We start from the raw sequence: 22,021 nt of genomic DNA, 5'->3' as shown, positions 1-22,021 counted from the left end.
CATGGTAAAACATAGTCTAACATAAAAAACCAGGAGTCTCTTATTTATCTACCTTTCACTTTCATTTGTCGAAGGGTACGAGAGCATTATCTTACAGCTCTCATAACAGGAGCACGTGAGGGTTGAATGTCCAGTTTCTGATGGGCTAGTTCACCTGGCCAGAGAGTCCTGAACAGCCAGGAGGCTTGAACAGAACACAGCAGAAAATAACCCTATTCATTCTGTTAGTTTTCCCTTCTGTTTGTCTTAAGCCTTCGGGATGATGAGGAAGGAAGGGAGAAAGTCGTAGGAATGATTTGCTTCAGTTCTCTTCCTTTCTAGAAAGAGCTAATAGAATGTGTGAGTAAGCCAGGAGCTCTCTGGTCCCTCTCTGTTCTCATCTCTGTTGACTGGCAATAGGACACTGCACACCAGACAGCTCTGATTTATTCTATGAAGGGCAAAACAAAACAGACTTCACTTGAACTAAGAGAAGAGGTTTAGATGGTAAATTAGGGGAGGGGGCACGTGAAGACTAAGATTTCAAGTGTCATATTTTGTTTCAAATAGAGCTTAATAACCAACACCTACGTAACTTGAACGATCTGTAAGATAACTGGCCACTTTTCATACCGGATACCGTATTTATTTCTCATAGAAATCCTGCAAGGTAGTTAGGAACCATGTTTCTAAATGAAATATGTAGACTCAAGAAGAGTAAGCAATGTGAGCAAGCAGGAACTAAGACTAGAATTTCGGATCTCCAGGACGGACACAGCTTGCGAAATTTCAGCCTCTCCTGACACTACCCCCAAAAGCACACAATGAAAAACCACTGAACTCAACAGGACAGCAGCTGAAAAGTAGGTGGACAGGTACGGAAACTCTGTAAATCTCAACAGCCCTTCAGGAGGGCAAAGAGACCAACCAACCAGCCAGAACATCACCTTAATGAAGACTCAGAACATCCAAGCAAAGGAGGTGTAAATCTCACTTGTCTACTAGGTGGGGGATAATTGACATAATTTACATTTTTAAAAACAATTAAATCTTAACACTTTGGCCCTTTGGGAGTTAATCCTCAATTCAATGACTGAAACACAAAAGGAGCCGTGGTAAGTACCTGCTCTTCAGTTTTCAGATCACCAAATTCTTGCATAAAGGTGGTTTCCGAAGGAAAGCGAGTGGGTTCTAAGAAGTGAAGCAAGCTGAAGAGCTCTTCCACCGTGTTCTGGAGCGGGGTCCCCGTCAGCAGCACTTTGTGTTCCTATGGGGATGCGAAAATAACTGAGCAAATCATAACAAAACCATAGCCATGCCAAAGCCTCTCTTGGGATCAGCATTTCCCCAATTCCACTCGTGGTCGCTGAAATTCAGCATCCACCCAGCATAAAACACAGGAATAAGATCCGAAGGCACAGATACAAGAAATGTGGTCTCTGTCTTAGATTCCAAGACCCTGTAAACGTGGTCTGCTATTTTGATTTTTCCTGGGATGTTTAGGTCAATGTTTTGGTGGTGTGGTTCTGCACTCTCCTACGTCTTGTGGCATCTTTTCCCACCAAAGTTCAAGTTCTGCCTAAGAGCCCTAGCTCAGATGAAGCTCACGTGCTCCTTTTCTGCTCTCTACAGGGCTATGCCCTCCCCATCTGCTTCCTGCATGACTCACTTAAGAGACAAAAGGTTTTCTACAGGCAACAGCACATGAAAAACTATTTTGTTCAGCAAACATTTCAATCTAGCAAAGAGGTCAGCTTGGTTTTAAACGCCATAATCATGTTTTGTTGTTTTTTTTCCCCAATAGATGCTATTTCTTACTTTGTCTCTTTGAACCAAGGTAGGTATTTTCTTTAAGGCACTTCTTCCTGTTAACGAGCTTTTTCTTCAGCTTTCTTTATGGATCCATACCCTTGTCCTCTTATTTCTACGTATCCAACATGGTGACCAGTCTTAATGAATTTATTGATCTTAAAGGCCTTATTATGTTCTACTTTGGCCTTCTAGGACACCGCACAGTTAATAAAACTATTTCCAAAAGTGGCTACACCTTCAAGGAGGTTCGAAACAGATATTCTGACTTTACTGGAAGTCTGACAAGGCTTGGTTGCTGAGCAGTCTGTGCTCAGTAGATACTGGATGGCGATTCGCCTGAAGGCATGCTCATTTTTTCAACATCTGTTGAGTCTTATCTGTCAATGAAGCTCTTCGAAAACACGGTGAAGCAGTTAGATTTGCTTTTATTCTTCCTTTGGTTCCTTTTGAATAAAGAGGGTTCTGATTCAGGAATATACATAGATCACTGTCATCTTCTAACTCATTAAATTCATAAAGAGTAAGGAACTTGCAAACCAATGCAAGATTTTCTAATGTATAAGCATACTGGTGGGTAACATGGGCCAACACCCCGATTTGTTCAAGTCCTGAATTACTTTACCCAAGAATTTTAAAAAATATTGCCATAGATTCAGGAAAACTGTTACTGTAGTGGAAGAGCTGTATCAATACTAAAGATCATCTCTCAGTTTTTTAAATATCTTTTATGATCAACTGAAATACTGAGCTGCTAACCAAAATACTTCAGCAAAAGTCTTTTAAGTTATTAATTTTAAAATTAACTTATTTGAAAAATAGGAAAAGAACTTTTTTACGCTGCTTCCGTTCAAGTTCTTTTTAAAGCCAGTTCTATCAGTTACACAGAGGACCCTTTGGTAAGGTTGCACAGGTAGCGAAATTAAACCAGGTTTCCCTTTGAAAGTCATTATTAACATAAATACAAATAATATACAGGTGTCACAAAATGTCAAGTAAGAGATGGGCTATCAGGCTTATCACATCCAAGCTCAACTTTGCCAGCAGCTAAGTTTTCGGCTTGAAAATGTTACCATTCCTTTTAGCTCTGATGGAGTGACATTCACTTAATTTCATTTCAGCAGAGTCTTTAATTTGTGTGAGGCCTCTTGACAATGAATGATGAGCTAACAGAATCCATGAAGACCCTCCACCACTTTCAGAGGGTCCCCTCCTGTCCATAAGGGACAAGGAGATGGCCCTGCCTCCTGCGCTCCCATGGAGAGGGCAGAGAACACAAATGCCCCTCAGCCCAGCAGCTTCTCGAGCGTCTCCTTGGTGACGAGAGAGTTGAAGACACTGCCTGGTCCTTGCTTCCTGAGAATCTACCACTTTAATCATAAGCGCATCCAGTGCAGGTAACAGCCATTCTCTGTGACCTGCTCTGTGTTGGGGTAGAATTATTATTTGCCATTTTCACCATGACTTATTCCAGGAAAGACGAATAGAGACTGGTCAGTGGATAAGTTCTTGTGATGTGTATTTGAAGTATGGATTTAAAGACTAGGCAAAGAGCAGACCCCATGGACTATAGCCTGCCAGGCTCCTCTGTCCATGGAATTCTCCAGGTCAGAATACTGGAGTGGGTAGCCATTCATTTCTCCAGGGGATCTTCCAACTCAGGGACTGAACCCAGGTCTCCCACACTGCAGGTGGATTCTTTACCGTCTGAGCTACAGGGAAGCCCAAGAATACTGCAGTGGGTAGCCCATCCCTTCTCCAGCTGATCTTCCCAACCCAAGAATCTAACGGGGGTCTCCTGCATTGCAGGCGTTTTCTTTACCAGCTGAGCTACCAGGGAAGCCCCAGTGAGCAGTTCAGAAGTGGACAAATGTAATTATATTCTAACTCTGAACAATGATATTGCATTCTATCAACAACTCTTGATCGTTGGAAAAAACAATTATTCATTTGCTAATCAGAGCTTTCCGTGGTGAGACATGAATGAGTTATAGGTATGCCAGGTCCTTGGGGCAGCTGACAGGCTGAGAGTCAGGATCCCAGGACTGGTCACCTGTGGCAGTGGCCAGCCTTCTTGGCTTACCCCAGTATGATACACAATTATTATCATTTTCTATATGTGCCATTGTGTGAAAATGGTTAGGGAACACTACCGTATATAACAGAAAAACTATCTGGATAACAGATTCTAACCCATTAATAAAGTGTTATAAACAACAGAAAATCCTTTGGAATCTCCCAGTGACAATTCGAGTACTGGATGTTGACAGTTAAACAAACTGTACTCACCAATGAAGGGCTATTTTGTAGTAAGAATCCACTACCTGGGAGCACAGAAACTAATAACAGACAACTCAGATGAACGCAGATGACTACACCTTCAGGAAACGGTGCCATAAATGTCTCTTATATGGACCACTGTGGAGATGGGCCCCTACTCAGAAGGCACAGTTACGTTTCATAAGAAAATTAGTGTTCACCTAAACCTGAATGGGTTTCTGAAAGTGTATTAGTCATGCAGTCAGTCCCACTCTGTGACCTCATGGACTGTAGCCCAGCAGGCTCCTCTATCCATGGAATTCTCTAGGCAAGAATACTGGAGTGGGTTGCCATTCTCTTTCTCTAGGATCTTTCTGACCCAGGGACTGAACCCAGGTCTACTGCATTGCAGGCAGAGTCTTTATCGTCTGAGCCATTTCTTTAATTTAAGACTAAAACTATCATCTGGAGAGACTAGTTACAGCCATAGTGTTTCTCTTCCTCATGTTTTCAAGATTATTCTAAGTGTTCCAATTTGTTTTGTGGATTGAACACCAAAACAGTACAAACTGCTCTGAGAAAGGTCTTAGGGATGGAAAACTCCACCCTAAATAGGATAATTCAGTCAGACTTTTTCCTTTAAACAGAACTAGATTTTGTTTGTTTTTAATTAAAAGAATAGCTGGCTAATCCAATCCCATTAATTTAGGAATAAAAGAAGCTAATTCAAAGAACCAGCTGCAACAGAAAGCTTTAAGTGCTCTTTTTGTTGGTACCAGTCTTCAGTAAAAAAATTTACAGCCATGAACGTACAGAATATTCTTTTCCATCTCAAACTCTCAATTAATAAGAGATCAAATTAATCTATAGAAGTCAACATTAAAGGATTTAAAAAATCTTTTTGTACCTTTGAAAAACTCATCTAAACACCCGAGACATGCTGAATAACAATATCTTTGCTTCTTAAATGTACATTAAAAATAAAAACAAGTGATCAAAACCCATCTTGTAAACTACAGAGTGAACAGAGGCCTGAGGGCGCTAGGAAACCATACAGCACTGTGGAGAGGAAAGCCAACCAAACTCCAACCACTGCTACAGTATGTTATCCCAAGATACTCCTACTGGGGGGAAAAAAAAAATCTAAAAAAAATCACGAAGTCCTGACCATCTCTTGGGAAGAGTATGTAATAGACCTGGTCTAAAACTCCAGATCAAATTCAAGGCCTTATCATGCACTAAACTTCTAAGTGTCTGCACAAATTGGGCCAATTCCAGATATCCACTTAACTTAGTGAGAAAAACTGCACCTACAAGCCCTTGGAGGCAAAAACCTACAAACCCTGGAATACAACTGGATCATCATCATGGAGCTAAAGTTTGGCCCAACGGCTTACAACACGGCAGTACTTACAAACAAAAGGGAAAAGCAAACACTTGAAACTCAGTGGAAGTATCATGAACGTACTCTGCTGTGATAACAAAGACACCAGCCAACAACAGAAGAGTCAGGAAGATAGCAGCAACTTTTAAGTAAACTCAGGAGCAAACATGTCACAGGATTTGACAGGCTTTGCAAACACCCTTTAAAGGGATCTGCTGGACTCAGAGCATCAGGAATACTGAGTCGGTTAACAATTTTATCCAGGTTCAAGGTAAGCACCAATATGATCACTGACCAAGTCCATCATCTTGAGTCCCTCCAAGAGCTTGCAGTTCCTGTTCTTCAGCCTGTGGGCTTCATCGATGACTACACATCGCCAGGGAATATTCCGCAGCTCAGGACAATCGGTCAGAATCATCTCAAATGTAGTGATGATGGCGTGGAACTTATATGACCCCTTTATCACTCGACCCTATAATAAGGACTCTGTGTTACTGTTTAGCATTGAAGATTACGTTAATAACTTTAAGGATGAATAAACAGCATAAGATATATATATATATATATGTTTATCCTTTTGGGAACATCTTTATTTATACTTTGTTTTCAAGTTATTTTTGGAGATTTTAAGCTCTCACGGTACAAGAGAGTTTTAAAATCTTTCCTTTTTTTAAGGAAGTTTGCAATTTGTTGGTAAAATTTCCAATCGAGTTTTTTATAGATAAGATGCAGTAAGTGCGCCTATTCTGGTTACATCCTATAGACTCCAACAAGCGAAAGGCCAGAGGGACTATGTACTAAGGCAACGGTTTTAAAAATGTTTTTACTTTTTAAACTTTTTTTTTTTTTTTCATTTTGTGACTTAGTTTTCACTTTTAACGTGCTAACATGAAAAAAGGATTCAACTCAGGACAGAACTTTCAACAACTTTCCAAATGTAAAGATAAACACCAAAACACATTTTAATATTCTTCTCCTTTAAGTAATTGTAGGTCAGATTTTACAGTCAAAGCAAATAAATATAGAACACAAAACTCTGTCCTATTTCCAGTTATAGGACTTGCATTTCACCTATTGCTTAAAACTATTTTATTATAGCACATACTATTTATTCTTCTTTCTCTGTCACTTATAATGCTTCAGGGTCAACATCAAAGATAATTTCATACAGATAACTAGAATTAGTTAAAAGTCATAGCAACTGGTACTAAGAGCCACAGTATAAATTATTCCCTCTGGGTATATTCAATGCACCAGTTAATGTTAGGTGCCTAATATTTTTCACTTCTAGAAACAATAAAGAACACAATCTTCTTCCCATTCCCATTTAATAACTCTTTTTTGGTTTCACTTTCTTTTAGGGTTTAAAAAATAAACCAAATTAGGCTATCAATGCATTGAATTATTTTCAGCAGTCATCCAAGGTAAAAAAAATTTCACGTGTTCTAATAATTAGAAAGACCAAGGCTATAAAAAGAAAGACCTGTCATCATAAGATAAGGAATTATAGTCCAAACATAAATTGAGTAAGAAATCTAAACAAAATTTCTCTAGTTCTGCAAAATCTAGACGTTCCCCTAAAAGGTCTGAAAAGCATTTGAACATTCAATGTGTTAAAGCGCCCCTATGTGTAAGGGCGGTGCGCCTGAGACACTTTACCTGGGGATCTTTGAAGTACATTTCATACAACTGAATGGTCCGACGACTAGCTTGACTCCCATGGTACACAACCACGTTCAATTCTGTCCAGGTCCGGAATTCCCTTTCCCAGTTGGGGATTGTGGACAATGGGGCAATTACTAAAAAAGGGCCATGGATTCCTTTCAAATATATCTCATAGAGAAATGTAATGGACTGGATAGTTTTTCCCAAACCCATTTCATCTGCTAAAATGCAGTTTCGCCTTTGGGAGGGAAATAAAACAAGGAAACTTTCATGAGTACACATACAAGACAGCACTTTCTCGTCACAAGGTAAGTGTATATATCCATTAAACTCATAAATGCATGCCTTAAATGCTTCTTTAAATACAATGAGATACATTTTCAAACAAAATGTTCGGAGACACAGAAAATTACTTCTACATACTTCAATCAGTCTCTACATTAGTACATGCTACTTAGACAAACATTAAGCATACGTCCAGTGTTTGCTTTTTTAAATAATTTTTATTAGCAAGTTAAAATGTTGCTATATTTTATCAGTATTCTCAATAACTGCAGAAGAGCTATTATAGGCTTTCTTTAAAAGGTGAAGAAAAATGCATTTTACATACATGTTGTACCAATTGAAAAGTAGCCAGTTTACTCCCTCCAACTGGTATTCCCTGAGTTTGTTATTGTTTTTATACTCCCTGGAACTCTCCGATTTCTTCCAGTCATCAGCAGGGGGTCGCTCCTGTTTCAAATACAGGAAATCCCGTTAGTGGTTTCTCACAGACCACACCACCTGGCTGTGTGCAAATGCGACCCTCCGCCACCCGCCAGTCCTCACCACACGCTCTGTCTCTGGCTCCCGGGACATGAGCTTTTCAAACTCTTCGATCTTGGCTTGGTCTATGTCCTGCCTCAGCTCCCACGTGCTGTCTTCATAAGGCAGTGAGCACCACTTCACCAGATAGTGAGTCACAGGCTGGGCCGGGTTTAAACACAGCAGAATGATGTATGAAAAACACGCACTCTACTTCACTTACGGACAGACATTATCCCAGCAACAGCAAGACGGAGCTGGGAGATGTTTTAAAACAGTGACCGCTGAATGAGGAGCCCTTGGTTAGTGTCTAAAGGAACTAAAAATACAGGTAAGTCCCCACATATGAACGAGCTCTATTCCAAGAGTGCATTCATAAGTCCAACAAAGTTAGCCCAAGTACCCAACTTGTGTGTGTGTGTGTGTGTGTGTGTGTGCATCTACTCCACTGGCAGGTGGATTCTTTACCACTGCGCCACCTGGGAAGTAGACTAATACAATAAGCTGTATATACCTCTGCTTTTACACTTGCTTCCAAACATCCTGGGTTTGAAATAAAGATACTGTACTCTATAACAGTACTGTACAAAAGGTCAACCATTTGTCGAGGATGCACACACATGACAACATATGCCAGACACATGAACTAACCTATGTGACTGGACATGCAAACACACGTCCACACCTTTGAAAATTTGCAACTTGAAGGTTCGTATGTAGGGGACTTACTGTAATATTATTAAATATTGTCAGAACAAATTCATTTTTATCTAAGCCACTGGTTAAGTCATGTTCAAAAGCCAAAAAGTATATAGAAATAGCTAGTAAATAACAAAGCTGAATCTGAACCTTATTATTATCTGTGTGATCATTAGGCAACTGATTCAGACTCACAGGGTAACTCATCTTGGTGTGTTTACATATTTACCTAACCGGCTACTTTCTTAAACAATGAGAAACAGGCTTGAACTTATTAGAATTTCTTCCTTTTTCTTAAAGGGATACTGTCTGCATGCAATTGCTTTAAAGTAATGTGTTTGAGCTCTAGAAAACTGGAGAGCAAAATACCTTGGGTAATGCAGACCAAGAAGATCTCCTTTGCCTTTCTTCTAGAAAACATTTGGGTTTTTGGATCTTCATTTTAGGACAGAGGTACTGATTATTAAGCCCTAAAACTAATAGTAAATTGATAAATCTCAGCTAAATTTAGACCAAGGCTGTGACCTGGCTGTGATGTTACAAACATTTGCTGTACTATATAAATATAATATGGGGAAAAAAATTTTTTTTTAAGTACAGCTAAGCAAAACAGAAAGGTAAACATCGTATTACAGATATGGTCTTTGAAACATCATGGACCCTGTGATACAGAATTTGGAGTAAAAATGGGACTTCACTGCAGACTCTCACTAGACAAGCAAGATTCAAACATCCTAACACTTTATGCAGTTTAATTTACAAGAAGAAGCTAAGTGACAGACCTCATGGTGGGTAGGCATATCCTTACTAAGACACAATGCTCAGAAGTCACTAGACGCGTGTTTATTCTTACGCGATGAGTAGGGTGCCCTACCAACTGCCCTTTACAACCTCTTTGGGTTCTTCAAAGAAAAACGGGCATGCTGAGACTCAGATCTCACAAAAAGAAGGATTCTATAGCATCCTCCATGTACCATGTTAAATGAGGCCCATCAACTTCATTAGTGATGTCTTCTGTTACTTAACATTGAACTGTGTTTTTGCTACAAGAACACTCTTACAAGGGGAATTCGTGCTACATAACAGATTTACACCAAAATATAGTAAATTCCTTATTGATTGTATCTGGAACTGTGCAAAGTATCAGTGCTCTCTGCTTCACATTGAAAACTGATTTCTTTTAAAAAGCTCTCAGACTAAAACAAACAACATTTTTACTGTGATTATTAAGTCCCAAAACTAATAGTAAGTATATTTCAGTTTGGTTTAGACCAAGTGTGTCATAATACAAGGCTGTGAGCAGGACCAGATCTTGGGAGTTCATGATGGTTCTCCATAAATACACGTAAGCGGTCTGAGCCACTGCCCCCTAAGACAAACGGTCCTCTGTTACCTCTCCCCGGTCATCTGTGCTACGTGCAAAGTCCATTATCCGGTCAACCTCCACATAATCTGGATTAAAAAGCTCATCTTCAATCTACACCAACGGAGAGAGAAAAAAAAAAAAGTTAAAATGTTTATTTAACTCCTGAGAATAAACACTATTTCACTTTTCATCAGGCAGTACTATTTGGGGTCACAGCAATACAAAATTTATATTTGGCAAAGGTCTGTTATATTAATTGAAATGCTATAATTTAGCAAAATCACTCCCCATGAGGAAATCAAGAGTTCTCAGACTTTGTTAACTGGGTCTTTTAATTACTGTGTGAAACCTTTTTACTGTGAGAGAATGTTTAAGAATATTTTAAATCAAGTGTGAAATTACAATTCACTAATGAGCAATCCAAAAGGCTTATGGCACGCAATGCATGTAGCATTCGAGACTGTAGTTTGCAAAAGAGATCAGAACTATGCACAGTAAGTGCTACCAGAGTCTTGTAACTGTCTGATGCCTTACAGCATCATTTGCAGAATGTTATTCAAAAGCTAAAAACACTGAGACCAGTGAACTCCACATTTAAGCATGAACGGAGTTTATGTTGTTTGGTCACCTTTGCCAATCAGTATTAGTACCTTATTTGAATATAATCTTGGCGTACATCGAAGTGTTCTCACATGATTTATTTGTATTGAACACAGAGCATTTGGCTAAAAGTACTGAGGATAAAGAAATGAGGCTTTAAACATTGGGTTCTCTAGCTGAGACATTAACAATCTTTACAGAAGTCAAGTAACGCTGCTTGTCTGCAAACTGATCTCACATAAAAGAAGAGAATTTGGCTCAAAGGGAAGTTACAGACTAAGCCATACTTTAAAGAAGTCAGAGTCAGATAATTTAGAAAAAAAAAAAAAAGACACATTACTATGTGTTCCCAGAGATTAATTTATCAGCAACATAACTTCATTAAAATGCTTTGCAAAAACATTAGATACTGTCCACATCCCCGGAGCTGCAGGTCAAAGAGCCGCCTGGTTACAGTCAACTTCAGGGTAACAAACTTCCTCTGGGGTCCTGTGCCCACACACCCAATTTGGATGCTGTGAACTGTGAATCATGAAACAAAACCCAGAAATACCAAGAGTGTGTTTCAATTGCCTCAGGTCTTTACCTGGAGTTCATGACTAAGGCAACAAAAACCTCTGAAACAGTTTGTTAATTTGAAGTGTTTATATATTAAATGCATTGGCTTGTCAAAGCTTCTAGATTTAGGTGCCCAATATCTACGTATTATTCATGTACAGCATAAACACTAAACCTTTCCACAAACTAGGATTTTATGATAAAAGCTCTAAGGCAACTTGTTCTTAAACAGAATCCTCTATTGAATCTGAATTAAAATCCTTAACTTTACTCCTAAACATATTTATCCTTCAAGCAAGTAATCAATGCCACCACACCTGTGATTTCCAGTCTTAATAATTTTTCTAAATAGAGAGTTATAGTTGCAGTGACTTAAAAGGAAGCCTAAGTAACCCCATGGATGGAGGAGCCTGGTGGGCTGCAGTCCATGGGGTCACTGAGAGTTGGACACGACTGAGCAATTTCACTTTCACTTTTCACTTTCATGCATTGGAGAAGGAAATAGCAACCCACTCCAGTGTTATTGCCTAGAGAATCCCAGGGACGGGGGAGCCTGGTGGGCTGTTGCCTATGGGGTCGCACAGAGTCGGACACAACTGAAGCGACTTAGCAGCAGCAGCAGCAAGGTGAATCAGAAAAGGCAAAAGTGGTCATGACTAAAAATCTCAAAGTAGCAGAACTGGTGCCTGAAGCCAGGACCATCTCTAGGACACGACAAACAGGTGAGTGAGTGAGTGAGTAAGTGAGTGAGTGTGTGTGTGTGTGTGTGTGTAAAGGATCCAGAATTGATATCCTTCTCTGTTAAACCTCAGATCCTCTTTTCAGACACAAGCTTATGCTCCTATTCAGGACAAAGCTTAAGATTTACCGTTACCAAGTTACCAGGAAGATAATATATTTCAACCTTGTAATTGTCCCGTCGCTAAATGTCTGATTATCTGCAACCCCAGGGACTGCAGCATACCAGGCTCCCCTGTCCTTCACTGTCTCTCGAGTTTGTGCAAACTCATGTCCATTGAGTCGGTGATACCATCCAACCATCTCATCCTCTGCTGCCCCCTTTTCCTCTTGCCCTCAATCTTTCCCAGCATCAGGGTCAGGTGGCCAAGTTTACACTACACCTTTGGGGGCATGGAGTTCAGATTCCAGGAGACCCCAGACTTGTCACCTGAGAGGATAAGTCTGGACTCTATGACGTAAAAGTACCGCACACTCATCTGTCTGTGACCCCCTCCCCCATCTCCAACAAGGGGTCAGGGTGTGAAGTTGGCCGTGAAACAGGTATGATTTTGCATCAAATTTCACACTTTTTTTTAACAGTTTACATTCTGTTAAACTCCTTCATGGAGAGGAAAATGAATGAGGCAGCCAGGTTAGTCTTTCAATGTGAAGGTTTCTCTTTTTATCTGCTCGAGGCTATAAATGAAAGCAAACAGGTGATCATAGGTCTAGGGACCCCTGGAGGCAGCCCGCGAGAGTCTTGTTTATGTAACTGACTATGCTGGAAGAGAACCATGGCTCTTCCTAAACTATGCAGGCATTCTTTCCTGCCCTAGATATTAGTCAGCCAGTCAGTGTTCGTTGCTCAGTCGTATCCGACTCTTTCATGGGCTGTAGCCCTCCAGGCTCCTCTGTCCATGGGATTCTCCAGGCAAGAATACTGGAGTGGGTTGCCATTCTATTCTCCAGGGGATCCTCCTGACCCAGGGACTGAACCCGGGTCTCCCACACTGGGGGCAGATTCTTTACAGTCTGAGTTACCAGGGAAGCCCTAAGTATGGGTACCTTGTTATCTTAATTGATAATCTAGGATAAAGGGGAGGGAGGTAAAGATATTAGATATTGTATCAACTTCTGTACCACAGCGTATCATCTGTGAAAAGAAGGTCAGCAAACTCTCTGACTTTAACAAGAGAAATGTCACACACCTTCCCCAATCGAAACAAACATTTACATCCTAGACCTTAATACTAATCGTAGAGTTTTTGAGTTTGTAATCTACTAAACCTTTTTTTTTTTTTTAATTTTCTTTTGGATGTGGACCATTTTTAAAGTCTTTACTGAATTTGTCACCATATTGATTCTGTTGTTTATGTTCTGGTTTTTTCACCACAAGGCAGGTGGGACCTTAACTCCCTGACCAGGGATTGAACCTGTACCTCCCGCAGCAGAAAGCAAAGCCTTAACTTGACCGCTAAGGAAGCCCCTCACCTGCTACATCTTAGTAAGCCTTTTGTCTACTTATTTTTTCACTGTCTATTAAGTGTATTTTCATTACAAGATTGAATCATACCACCATATTTCCACATAATCTCAGAAGGACCAGTATCTTCTAGACTAAGCAACAGGAAGAATGAGAAATTTCCTGTTTACAAATTATTTTAGCAATAACCAGTTACCAATATGCAAGTAACAGCACCAAATGAGGCAAACTAGTTTCTCTTAATAATATGCTGACATGAAATTCAAAATTTAGAACACTTTAAAAATGTAAATATTTTAGGAAATTAACCAGGTTTTCCATACCTCTGACAGGAATTTGTTCTGGCCTTGCTTTGCCTTAAATCGCTTAATCTTTTGCTGAATTCTCTTATCTTTTTCCAGATCTTCTATGGACGCCCATTGACAATGAAGATAAGAGCTAAAAAAATAAAACGATATACTTGAAACAGAAAATAATTGATCTTTATGATACATGTTCATTATCATTCTCCCCACAAAATCAACTACATAAATGATTAACAGAATAACCTGTTTAATTACTTACTCATAGAGGCTGCTGAGGCACATTTCAATATAACTACTAATGGTTAAGAATAAGAGAAAATAATCAATAACAGATACTAAAATTTGCCTTCTGTGCTGGGTCTGCAGTTCTCTTACCCATTTCCCATTAAAAAGAAAGAAAGAAAGAAAAAGACCTAATAACAAGCTATTTTCATAAGTGAATGGATTTTACTCCAACACAAAACAATTAGCACTACAAGGTGGCTTTAATTATGGATTTGTTTTGAGCCTTTTATCATTAATTGAGAAATAAAAGGTTTCTGTCAAGTTTAAAGAATTCAAATTTAAAACAGCAAAGGTAAACCTCATTTCCTCCTTCTAAAACAACTGGGGAGAAAAGGACCCCCCAGCTCTAGAACACCAGTACCCTCAGCCCTCTCCTTGTTAGTCCTTCTGCCAGGACCTCTGAGATGATGCCCCTTGGGTCCCTTGTGAATTGTTCACTCTCCAATGGCTACTCTCTTCTCTCACTGGTTAGTCTCCTCCTGTTCAGACTCACCACCAGCCTGCTCTGAGCAGGTGCTGGGTCTTCTCTAACCTGAACTTGAATACTCCCCACCCCACCTTTCCGTTTTCATCCCCAAGACTCACAGGTATACAGTTAATGTTGTATGGTACCTTTGACTTCTTTCATTTAGTTATTTCAATATCCTTTAGTACTATCATCCTCTCCCTACCCCACACCCCTATAACCTTGCCTGTCTCTTATTTCTCTTTTTAGTGATGACATTTTAAAAAATGAGGTGCTTTCAAAATCAAGATACTACTACTCTTAGAAATTATGTGGCCACTACAAAAGTCTTTCAAAAAATGATTAATGATATGGAAAAGGCTGATGACATTAAATATCATATCATTTTTATTTATATAACATCTAATATCCATTTTCATAGGTAGGACAGATTTAGTCCTACAGTGGACTGAGGGAGATAAGGATTTTAAATACATATGCCTTGTATAGATATGAATTGATAGACGCCCTGTATGCGCGCACACACACACACACACACTCAGGGAAAAGACTCAATGAAAATGCATCAAAATGCTAGTAATGATCATTCTGGGTGGTAAGATTGTAAATATTTTTTACTTTTGACTTGTATTTTCCAAATTTTCAATAAATAACATGCAATACTGTTATAACCAAAACTAAATATTATAAACATCACCTAGTCTAGTTTCCTAATTATTGGATAGAAAAAGGTATTTAAGCACTCAGCACCTTTGTCCTGGCTGAGGTGTACATGCCTTTAAAAGCGCTGCCAGGCCAGCCACGAGGGAGATGCAGGCCCTTCAATAGCTCGTCCAGCCCTGCTCCCCCTCCGGCAAACTAAGCTGAAATTTTGGGCAGTGAAATCAGCTCCCACTAAATGGAGAAAAACCACAGGCTTCTCCACCAGGATCACAAACAAGGCAAGGATACCTATATGTCCTCTACTGGACAATATCACATTCTAGGCATTGGCCAATGCTTTTAGATGAGAGAAAATAAGAGGAGTGGTAATTGGAAAATAAGAACTCTATTTGCAGACAATATGACTGCATAACTGGAAAACCCTAGAGGATCAATTAGGAAACTAATTCAAATAATAAAATAAAATAATTCAGTTACATAGCAGAATATAAAATTAACAGACAGAAGTCAAATGCCCCCATTTACACAAATAAAACAGAAGAAATAATGACAGTGAAAACCTCTTTTACAGTATCAACAGAGAAAAAATACTTAGTAATAAATTTAATAAGGAACATGTGAAACTTGTATAAGGAAGCATTTAAGATCCTCCTAAAAGACACAGAAAGCAAGTTGAGCCAAGAAAGATATCCTTGCTTTCAGATAGCAAGACTCAATATCGTAAGTCATAAATTTGTTATTTAACACAATGTAAATAAAAATATAAACAACTATTTTAATGGAGTTAGACAAGTGAATGCTGCATTTATATATAAAAATCAACATGCTAAACATCCAGAAAAACCATAAAAAGGAACTGTCTTAGGGGAAACTCCAATAAACCGGATAACAAAATACTTATAAAGCCTCTATAAGTAAAATAGTATGCTATAATGTGTGAAGAGACAGATCAAAGGATTAAAGACAGACATGGACCCAATAAATATGTATCTTTAGTCCATGATAAAGGTTGCATCTCAATCACCAGGGCAAAGACGGACTTTTTAATAATGAGGCTGAAACAACAATATTTGGAAAAGAATAAAATTAGAGTTATGCTTTACACCATGTACCAAGTGAATCAAGAAACTAAACAGAGAAGATAAAAACATGCAAATATTACAGAAAAACACAGAAAATTCCTCTTTAGCCAGGGGTAGGGAAAGGATTTCCAACTATGATTCAAAAGTAAGATCTAATAAAAAGAAAGATGAACAAATCTGAATATAAAAAACTTTTTTAAAAAAAGTACAACAACAAATAAAGTCAAATGACAACTGAAACTGGGAAAAGATAGCTGCAATATATAATATAGATTAAGGACTAATACCGCATACATATAAAGAACTGTTAAAAACTGAAGGAAGCACAACAGAAAACTGGGCAAAAGATCTGAACACATAACTGACAGGACAAGGTACAAAAATGGTCATTAAACTTACGAAAAGATGTTCTAAATCACTCACAATCAAAGAAACTGCTACTTAAAACCACACTGAAATACAATTTCCCACAAAAAGTAAACACACACAAACACACACACTCTACATTGGAAACGTTGTGCGGAAATGCGTGATCTCACACTTAAAACCACACTGAAATACAATTTCCCACAAAAAGTAAACACACACACACACACGCTACACTGGAAACGTTGTGCGGAAATGCGTGATCTCACACAGTATTGGTAGGAATGCAAACAGAACTATTAGACATTGCAAAATTCCCTAGGAGAACTGCATTTATGTTTGCCTTTTGATCTAGCAATCCCAGTTCTAAAAATTCACCCTGAAGCTATGCCTCCAACAATTCAAAAATATGTAGGCATGAAAATATATATTGCAGCATTATCTGTAACTATTACATATCAGAAGCCATTTACAAGCCAGCACACATGGGAGATTGGCTGGGTAAGTTATCACGCAGATGTGCAGGGGAGTACTAGGCAGCTGTAACAAAGAATGAGGAAGACCCTATGAACTGATGTTGAGTAACGCAGTACTCGTAGTATTGTGAAAAAAGCAAAGTGCCAATGTGTACTGATGCTATTCTTTTGTGCTTAAGAAAGAAAGGGAAATAACATATAAAATAAACCAACCTATCGATTTGCCTATTTCCATATTCATGCCACAAATTACAGGAAGGATAAATCTGAGATTAACGAGAAGGTAAGTAGGAATGGGGTGGCAAGGAAGGGAAGACGGCACTTCTTTGGGTATCGTCTTGTGTACAATTCTGACTACTGAACCGTGTTAGTATTTCATGAACTTGAAAAAAAAAAAAAAAGGATGGCTGCTGCTGCTATGTCACTTCAGTCATGTCCGACTCTGTGTGACCCCACAGAGGGGGTGGAGCCTAAAATGGATTACAAATACAAACAGAAACTAAGGAGCCAAAAGTAGTGTTAGTCACTCAGGTGTGTCCAACTCTTTGTGACCTCATGGACTGTAGCCCGCCTGGTTCCTCTGCCCATGGGATTCCCCAAGCAAGAATACTGGAGTGGGTTACCATCCCCTCCTCCAGAAGATCTTCCCGACCCAGGGATCGAACCTGGGTCTCCTGCATTGCAGGCAGATTCTTTATCGTCTGAGCTACCAGGGAAGACCATAATGAGAAAAACTGAGTATCAAATAAATAACATCCCACTGAAGCAGGGCAGGAAGGAGAAGGACTAACCTGACCAAAAAGCACTTAGAAAAAGCACTTAGACAACAAAAAATGCTAACAAATACTGAACGAAGCTGCTGCTGCTGCTGCTGCCGCCAAGTCACTTCAGTCGTGTCCAACTCTGTGTGACCCCACAGACAACAGCCCACCAGGCTCCCCCGTCCCTGGGATTCTCCAGGCAAGAACACTGGAGTGGGTTGCCATTTCCTTCTCCAATGCATGAAAGTGAAAAGTGAAAGGGAAGTCACTCAGTCGTGTCTGACTCTTTGTGACCCCATGGACTGCAGCCTTCCAGGGTCCTCTGTCCATGGGATTTGCCAGGTAAGAGTACTGGAGTGGGATGCCATAGCCAAAGCTAGCAGGCTTCATTTTCATATAAATATGGTCTAGTAATTCTGAATCCATTTCTTATATATTCCAGGATTAACAAATAAGAAAAGGTATTATGGATCCTATGTCTACTGTGACAGGTTTCTCACAGTAAAAAACAGAGAGCTATTAATATTAGAAGGGGAAAGAACAGAATGAATCCCGTGGTATTGAAATAAAATTGGAACTATCACTATAAAGACACTGTTCTTCCTTGTTGGCAGGTAGGCAGGTAGACAGAAATGTGTGGGTACATACAATGAACATTTATGTGTGTAACATGTTATGTGTATATGTCATACACACACACATTACCATATACACACGCACGTGGATGCCCTTCCTAAGCCCAGAAGCAATGATTCCCCAGCAGCAGTGAACACACCTAGTTAAACCTTGGTTTCTACATGCTCTTCTCCAGTAAAAACCACCAAGGCACCTAAGAGAAAGGACCAATTCCAGGACTTGAACAGGAAGTTTCGAGATGCGTCAGGAACATCCTCTGGTGCCAGAAACTAAGGAAGTGCTCGAAGAAGGACAGGGACAAGGTAAGCGAGGGAGGAGACAGCCCGATGGGCTTCCACCGGCCAGGTCTGGGATCAAGTGAGCAAAGGAAATAATGCTATGACAGTAAGGGATTATGATCCCCTGAATAACATAAGACTCCACACAGGAATTTTGTACTGCTGTTGCAATTTTTCTGTAAATCTATTTCAAAATTATGTCAAAATGAAAGGTTAACAAAAAGTTTTCATTTTATGGAAATTTTAACTTCCTTTAGAGCTCTATAACATCAGAGAGGAAAGCTATTTTTTAGCACCACGCTGCTTCATCTCACATGACTGATGACTCATCTCCCTGGCTGGCGGCCACGGCGGCACCTGGGTGAGGCCCTACAGGGGCCGGGGTTGGTCACAGGCTGGTTGAGAGGATTTCTGAGAGCCAAACACTACGGGCCTCGGCACTCCACACTGACAGGGATGGGTGTCTATCCAGTGGAGCTGTTTCTTGGCAAAAGATACTTAAACTTCTTGACTTGGAGTGCGATTTGATAAATCCACCAGAGCGCCTTCTCTCTGGCTTACTTGGTTGTCCCCTCCTTATCTAGTCTTTCCACCCACCTGATAAGACTATATGAAGCCATGTCATGTGCATCCCCGGCATGTGTGTGAGCTTCTCACGCTCTGAGTATAAAATGATGACGGCATCTGATGTTTACTGGGCATTTTTCATTTCACTGAACTTTTACAGTAACACTGATAAGAGACTCCTTCATCTTTTTACCTGGCGGAAGGTTCTGCTCACAAACGTCAGAAAGATATCCATCCATTAACACAGTGCCAAATGCGACAGGGGGTGATGACAGAAACCATGGGGCCTGATGCTTTTTTGAGAGTAGAGTAGATTTTCTTAGGCTGTTTTGACAGCTCCCTGAAGCCTCTCTTGAAACCCCGGAATTCACTAATATGACCCTTGAGTTCCTGGCCTTAAAAAGTTTAAAGTACATTTAACATTTACATTATCAATAAATATTTTTTTCTTTATTCTGTGATTGTTATTTGCGTTAGAGAATGGCTGCGGTCTTTCCTCGGTAGGATGCATATTGATGCTTCAAACTAGGCTGTCCCATCAGAGTGTGCTTGGTCCTAGCACCCTGCCTCCATCTATTAGAATCAGAACAACAACTCACAGTGGTTTGTGACTCAGTTTTTTAAAAGTTAAGCAATTCAAATTCACTAAACACAAATCAGAAATAACAATAGGTCATCGAAACCATAGCTCACTACATTTCAAAACGTGAGATGATGTCACGATTTTTCTAGCACTTTCACCCAGGAGCGGAGTTCTCATTTGGGCACAGATGAAGGCAGGGTACCTGGCTTCACAGAGCAAAATTCATCCTCAGAGGTCAAGCAGGTATCACTTTCTCTGTTATTATATGAGTTTTCATCTCCTCTAAAAAGAACTTGGTTATGCACAAAAGCTAGTCAACCTTTACACCAATTATACATTTTACAGAAAAATAAAACTTATCAACTATTCAAGATACAAAAGTTAGGAGGCAATGGCCTCCACAGCACTGAATAAATCATACCAAAATTTTCCCACTGCCAATTTAAAAAAAAATTCCTGATTACTTTTTAATTTGGTACCTTGAAAATATACTCCCCCATTCAAAAAAAAAAAGTCACAATTTACTTACAAGTTTTTATATTTCACGTAGAACTCCTCAACTTCTACCTCCTCTCCGGATTCCTTCTGCAACAGAGGAAAATTTCAGGCATATACTTGAAAGCATCTACTAGAATGCTCCGAAAGTAATGATTTACTCCCGTGTGGACACACATAAGGCATCGCAGAAGTGGCATGGGACGTTCCTGGAAGGATGAGCACGTGGTGAGCTGGTGGGAGGCAGTCGGATGAGGACGGGCCAGGCGCTACCCGACCGGCTCCGGCTTCTCAGACATGAATCACTTTAACTCCTCCCTAACCACATGCAGCTTCATTCACAACAACCTGACCCCAAATCTGGCTTTCTGCCAAACCCACAGTGTTAAGTAGACGCCAAGTGTACCATTTTCGCAGGCAGCAGCCAATTAGCAACTGCTCTCCTGAATGCCATATGTATTATTTTTGGCTGCCTCATGGCAACTTTACATTGTGGGTTTTGTAATGTTTTAAAATATTTAAAAGACATTTATTCGTCCATATAGTTAATAACTCTAAACAAGAAACCATATAAAACTAAACCTTGTTCCTAGGCTGTAATTTCAGTGCATCACTATTGAGGGTTTTAGTTTGACTCGATGGTACAATTAAAATCTCTCAGACAAGATGTCTCACACACGTAGCAGCCAAATAAAATTAACACTCCAAATACGACGTTGAGGTGAGGTTAACGTGGTGACCCGTCAGCCAGACCGAGAGTGCAGTGGGCAGATTATCTAGAATCTCTCCCTTGATCCTGCCTACCGTCATGTCTGCAGAAGACACCACGTGGATGATATTTTAAGCATCTCTTTCAATATTTTTTTTTTCCTTTTGGTTTTAGGCTGTTAAACAAGTCGTAATATGTAATTTTCTTCTGGAACATTTGATCAGATAAATCAGGGATGTAAAACATAAACACCACTTACAGATGTTCGAAGATTGCTTTTTACACTGTTACGAGAGCACCTGCCTGGAGGGTCGCATTTGGCTGCTAGGTGGCCTCAGAGATGCCGCGGAGAAAACTAAGGCAAGTCAGAGCATGACAGAGGATGAACAAAGGAAAAGACACATTTACTGGGTGACAGACTGGCACCAGGTCCATTCAAAGACACTGGGCTCGCCCTCAATCCTTAGCCGCCTTCTTCAAAACTCTTACAAGTATCAGTTAAACTTAAATACCAAGCAGCTTTTCCAGCTGCCAAGAGATCCCCAATAAGGACACTGAGAAGTACGGCCAAAAGCCATTTACACGTGGTCCTACCCTCCCTATAGACTGTCATACTAAGTGAAGTAAGTCAGACAGAGAAGGAGAAATACTGGGTGACATCCCTTATATGTGGAATCTAAAAAGAAATAATATGCATGAACTTATTTACAAAACAGAAAGAGACTCACAGACTTAGAAAATGAACTTATGGTTGCCCGGGGAAAGACTGGGGGAAGGGAGAGTTAGGGAGTTTGGGATGGGTATGTACACAGTGCTATATTTAAAATGGATAACCAACAAGCACCTACTGTACAGCACAGGGAACTCTGCTCAATGTTATGTGGCAGCCTGGATGGGAAGGAAGTTTGGGGGAGAATGGATACGTGTTGATATGGCTGAGTCCCTTTGCTGTTCACCTGAAACTATCACAACACTGTTAATCAGCTACATCCCAAAACAAAAAGTTTTAAAAATTAATTAAAA

General features: G+C 39.8%; 1 protein-coding gene across 1 annotated transcript in view; it reads right to left on the bottom strand.

The window, feature by feature from the left end:
- The window catches only part of CHD7 (chromodomain helicase DNA binding protein 7), a 130,380-nt gene that overhangs the window by 37,817 nt on the left and 70,542 nt on the right, over positions 1–22,021 (bottom strand). Inside the window, 8 exon segments of the mRNA XM_010839000.1 lie at positions 1,103–1,246; positions 5,727–5,903; positions 7,091–7,334; positions 7,707–7,828; positions 7,925–8,062; positions 9,993–10,076; positions 13,650–13,764; positions 20,324–20,379. Of these exon segments, the coding sequence (XP_010837302.1) occupies positions 1,103–1,246; positions 5,727–5,903; positions 7,091–7,334; positions 7,707–7,828; positions 7,925–8,062; positions 9,993–10,076; positions 13,650–13,764; positions 20,324–20,379 (1,080 nt within the window).

The sequence above is a fragment of the Bison bison genome, unplaced genomic scaffold, assembly GCF_000754665.1.
Source record: "Bison bison bison isolate TAMUID 2011002044 unplaced genomic scaffold, Bison_UMD1.0 scf7180017864108, whole genome shotgun sequence".
Classification (NCBI taxonomy): Eukaryota; Metazoa; Chordata; class Mammalia; order Artiodactyla; family Bovidae; genus Bison; species Bison bison.
The sequence above is the reverse complement of the archived record's forward strand: the minus strand, read 5'-3'. Positions and strand labels throughout refer to the sequence as shown.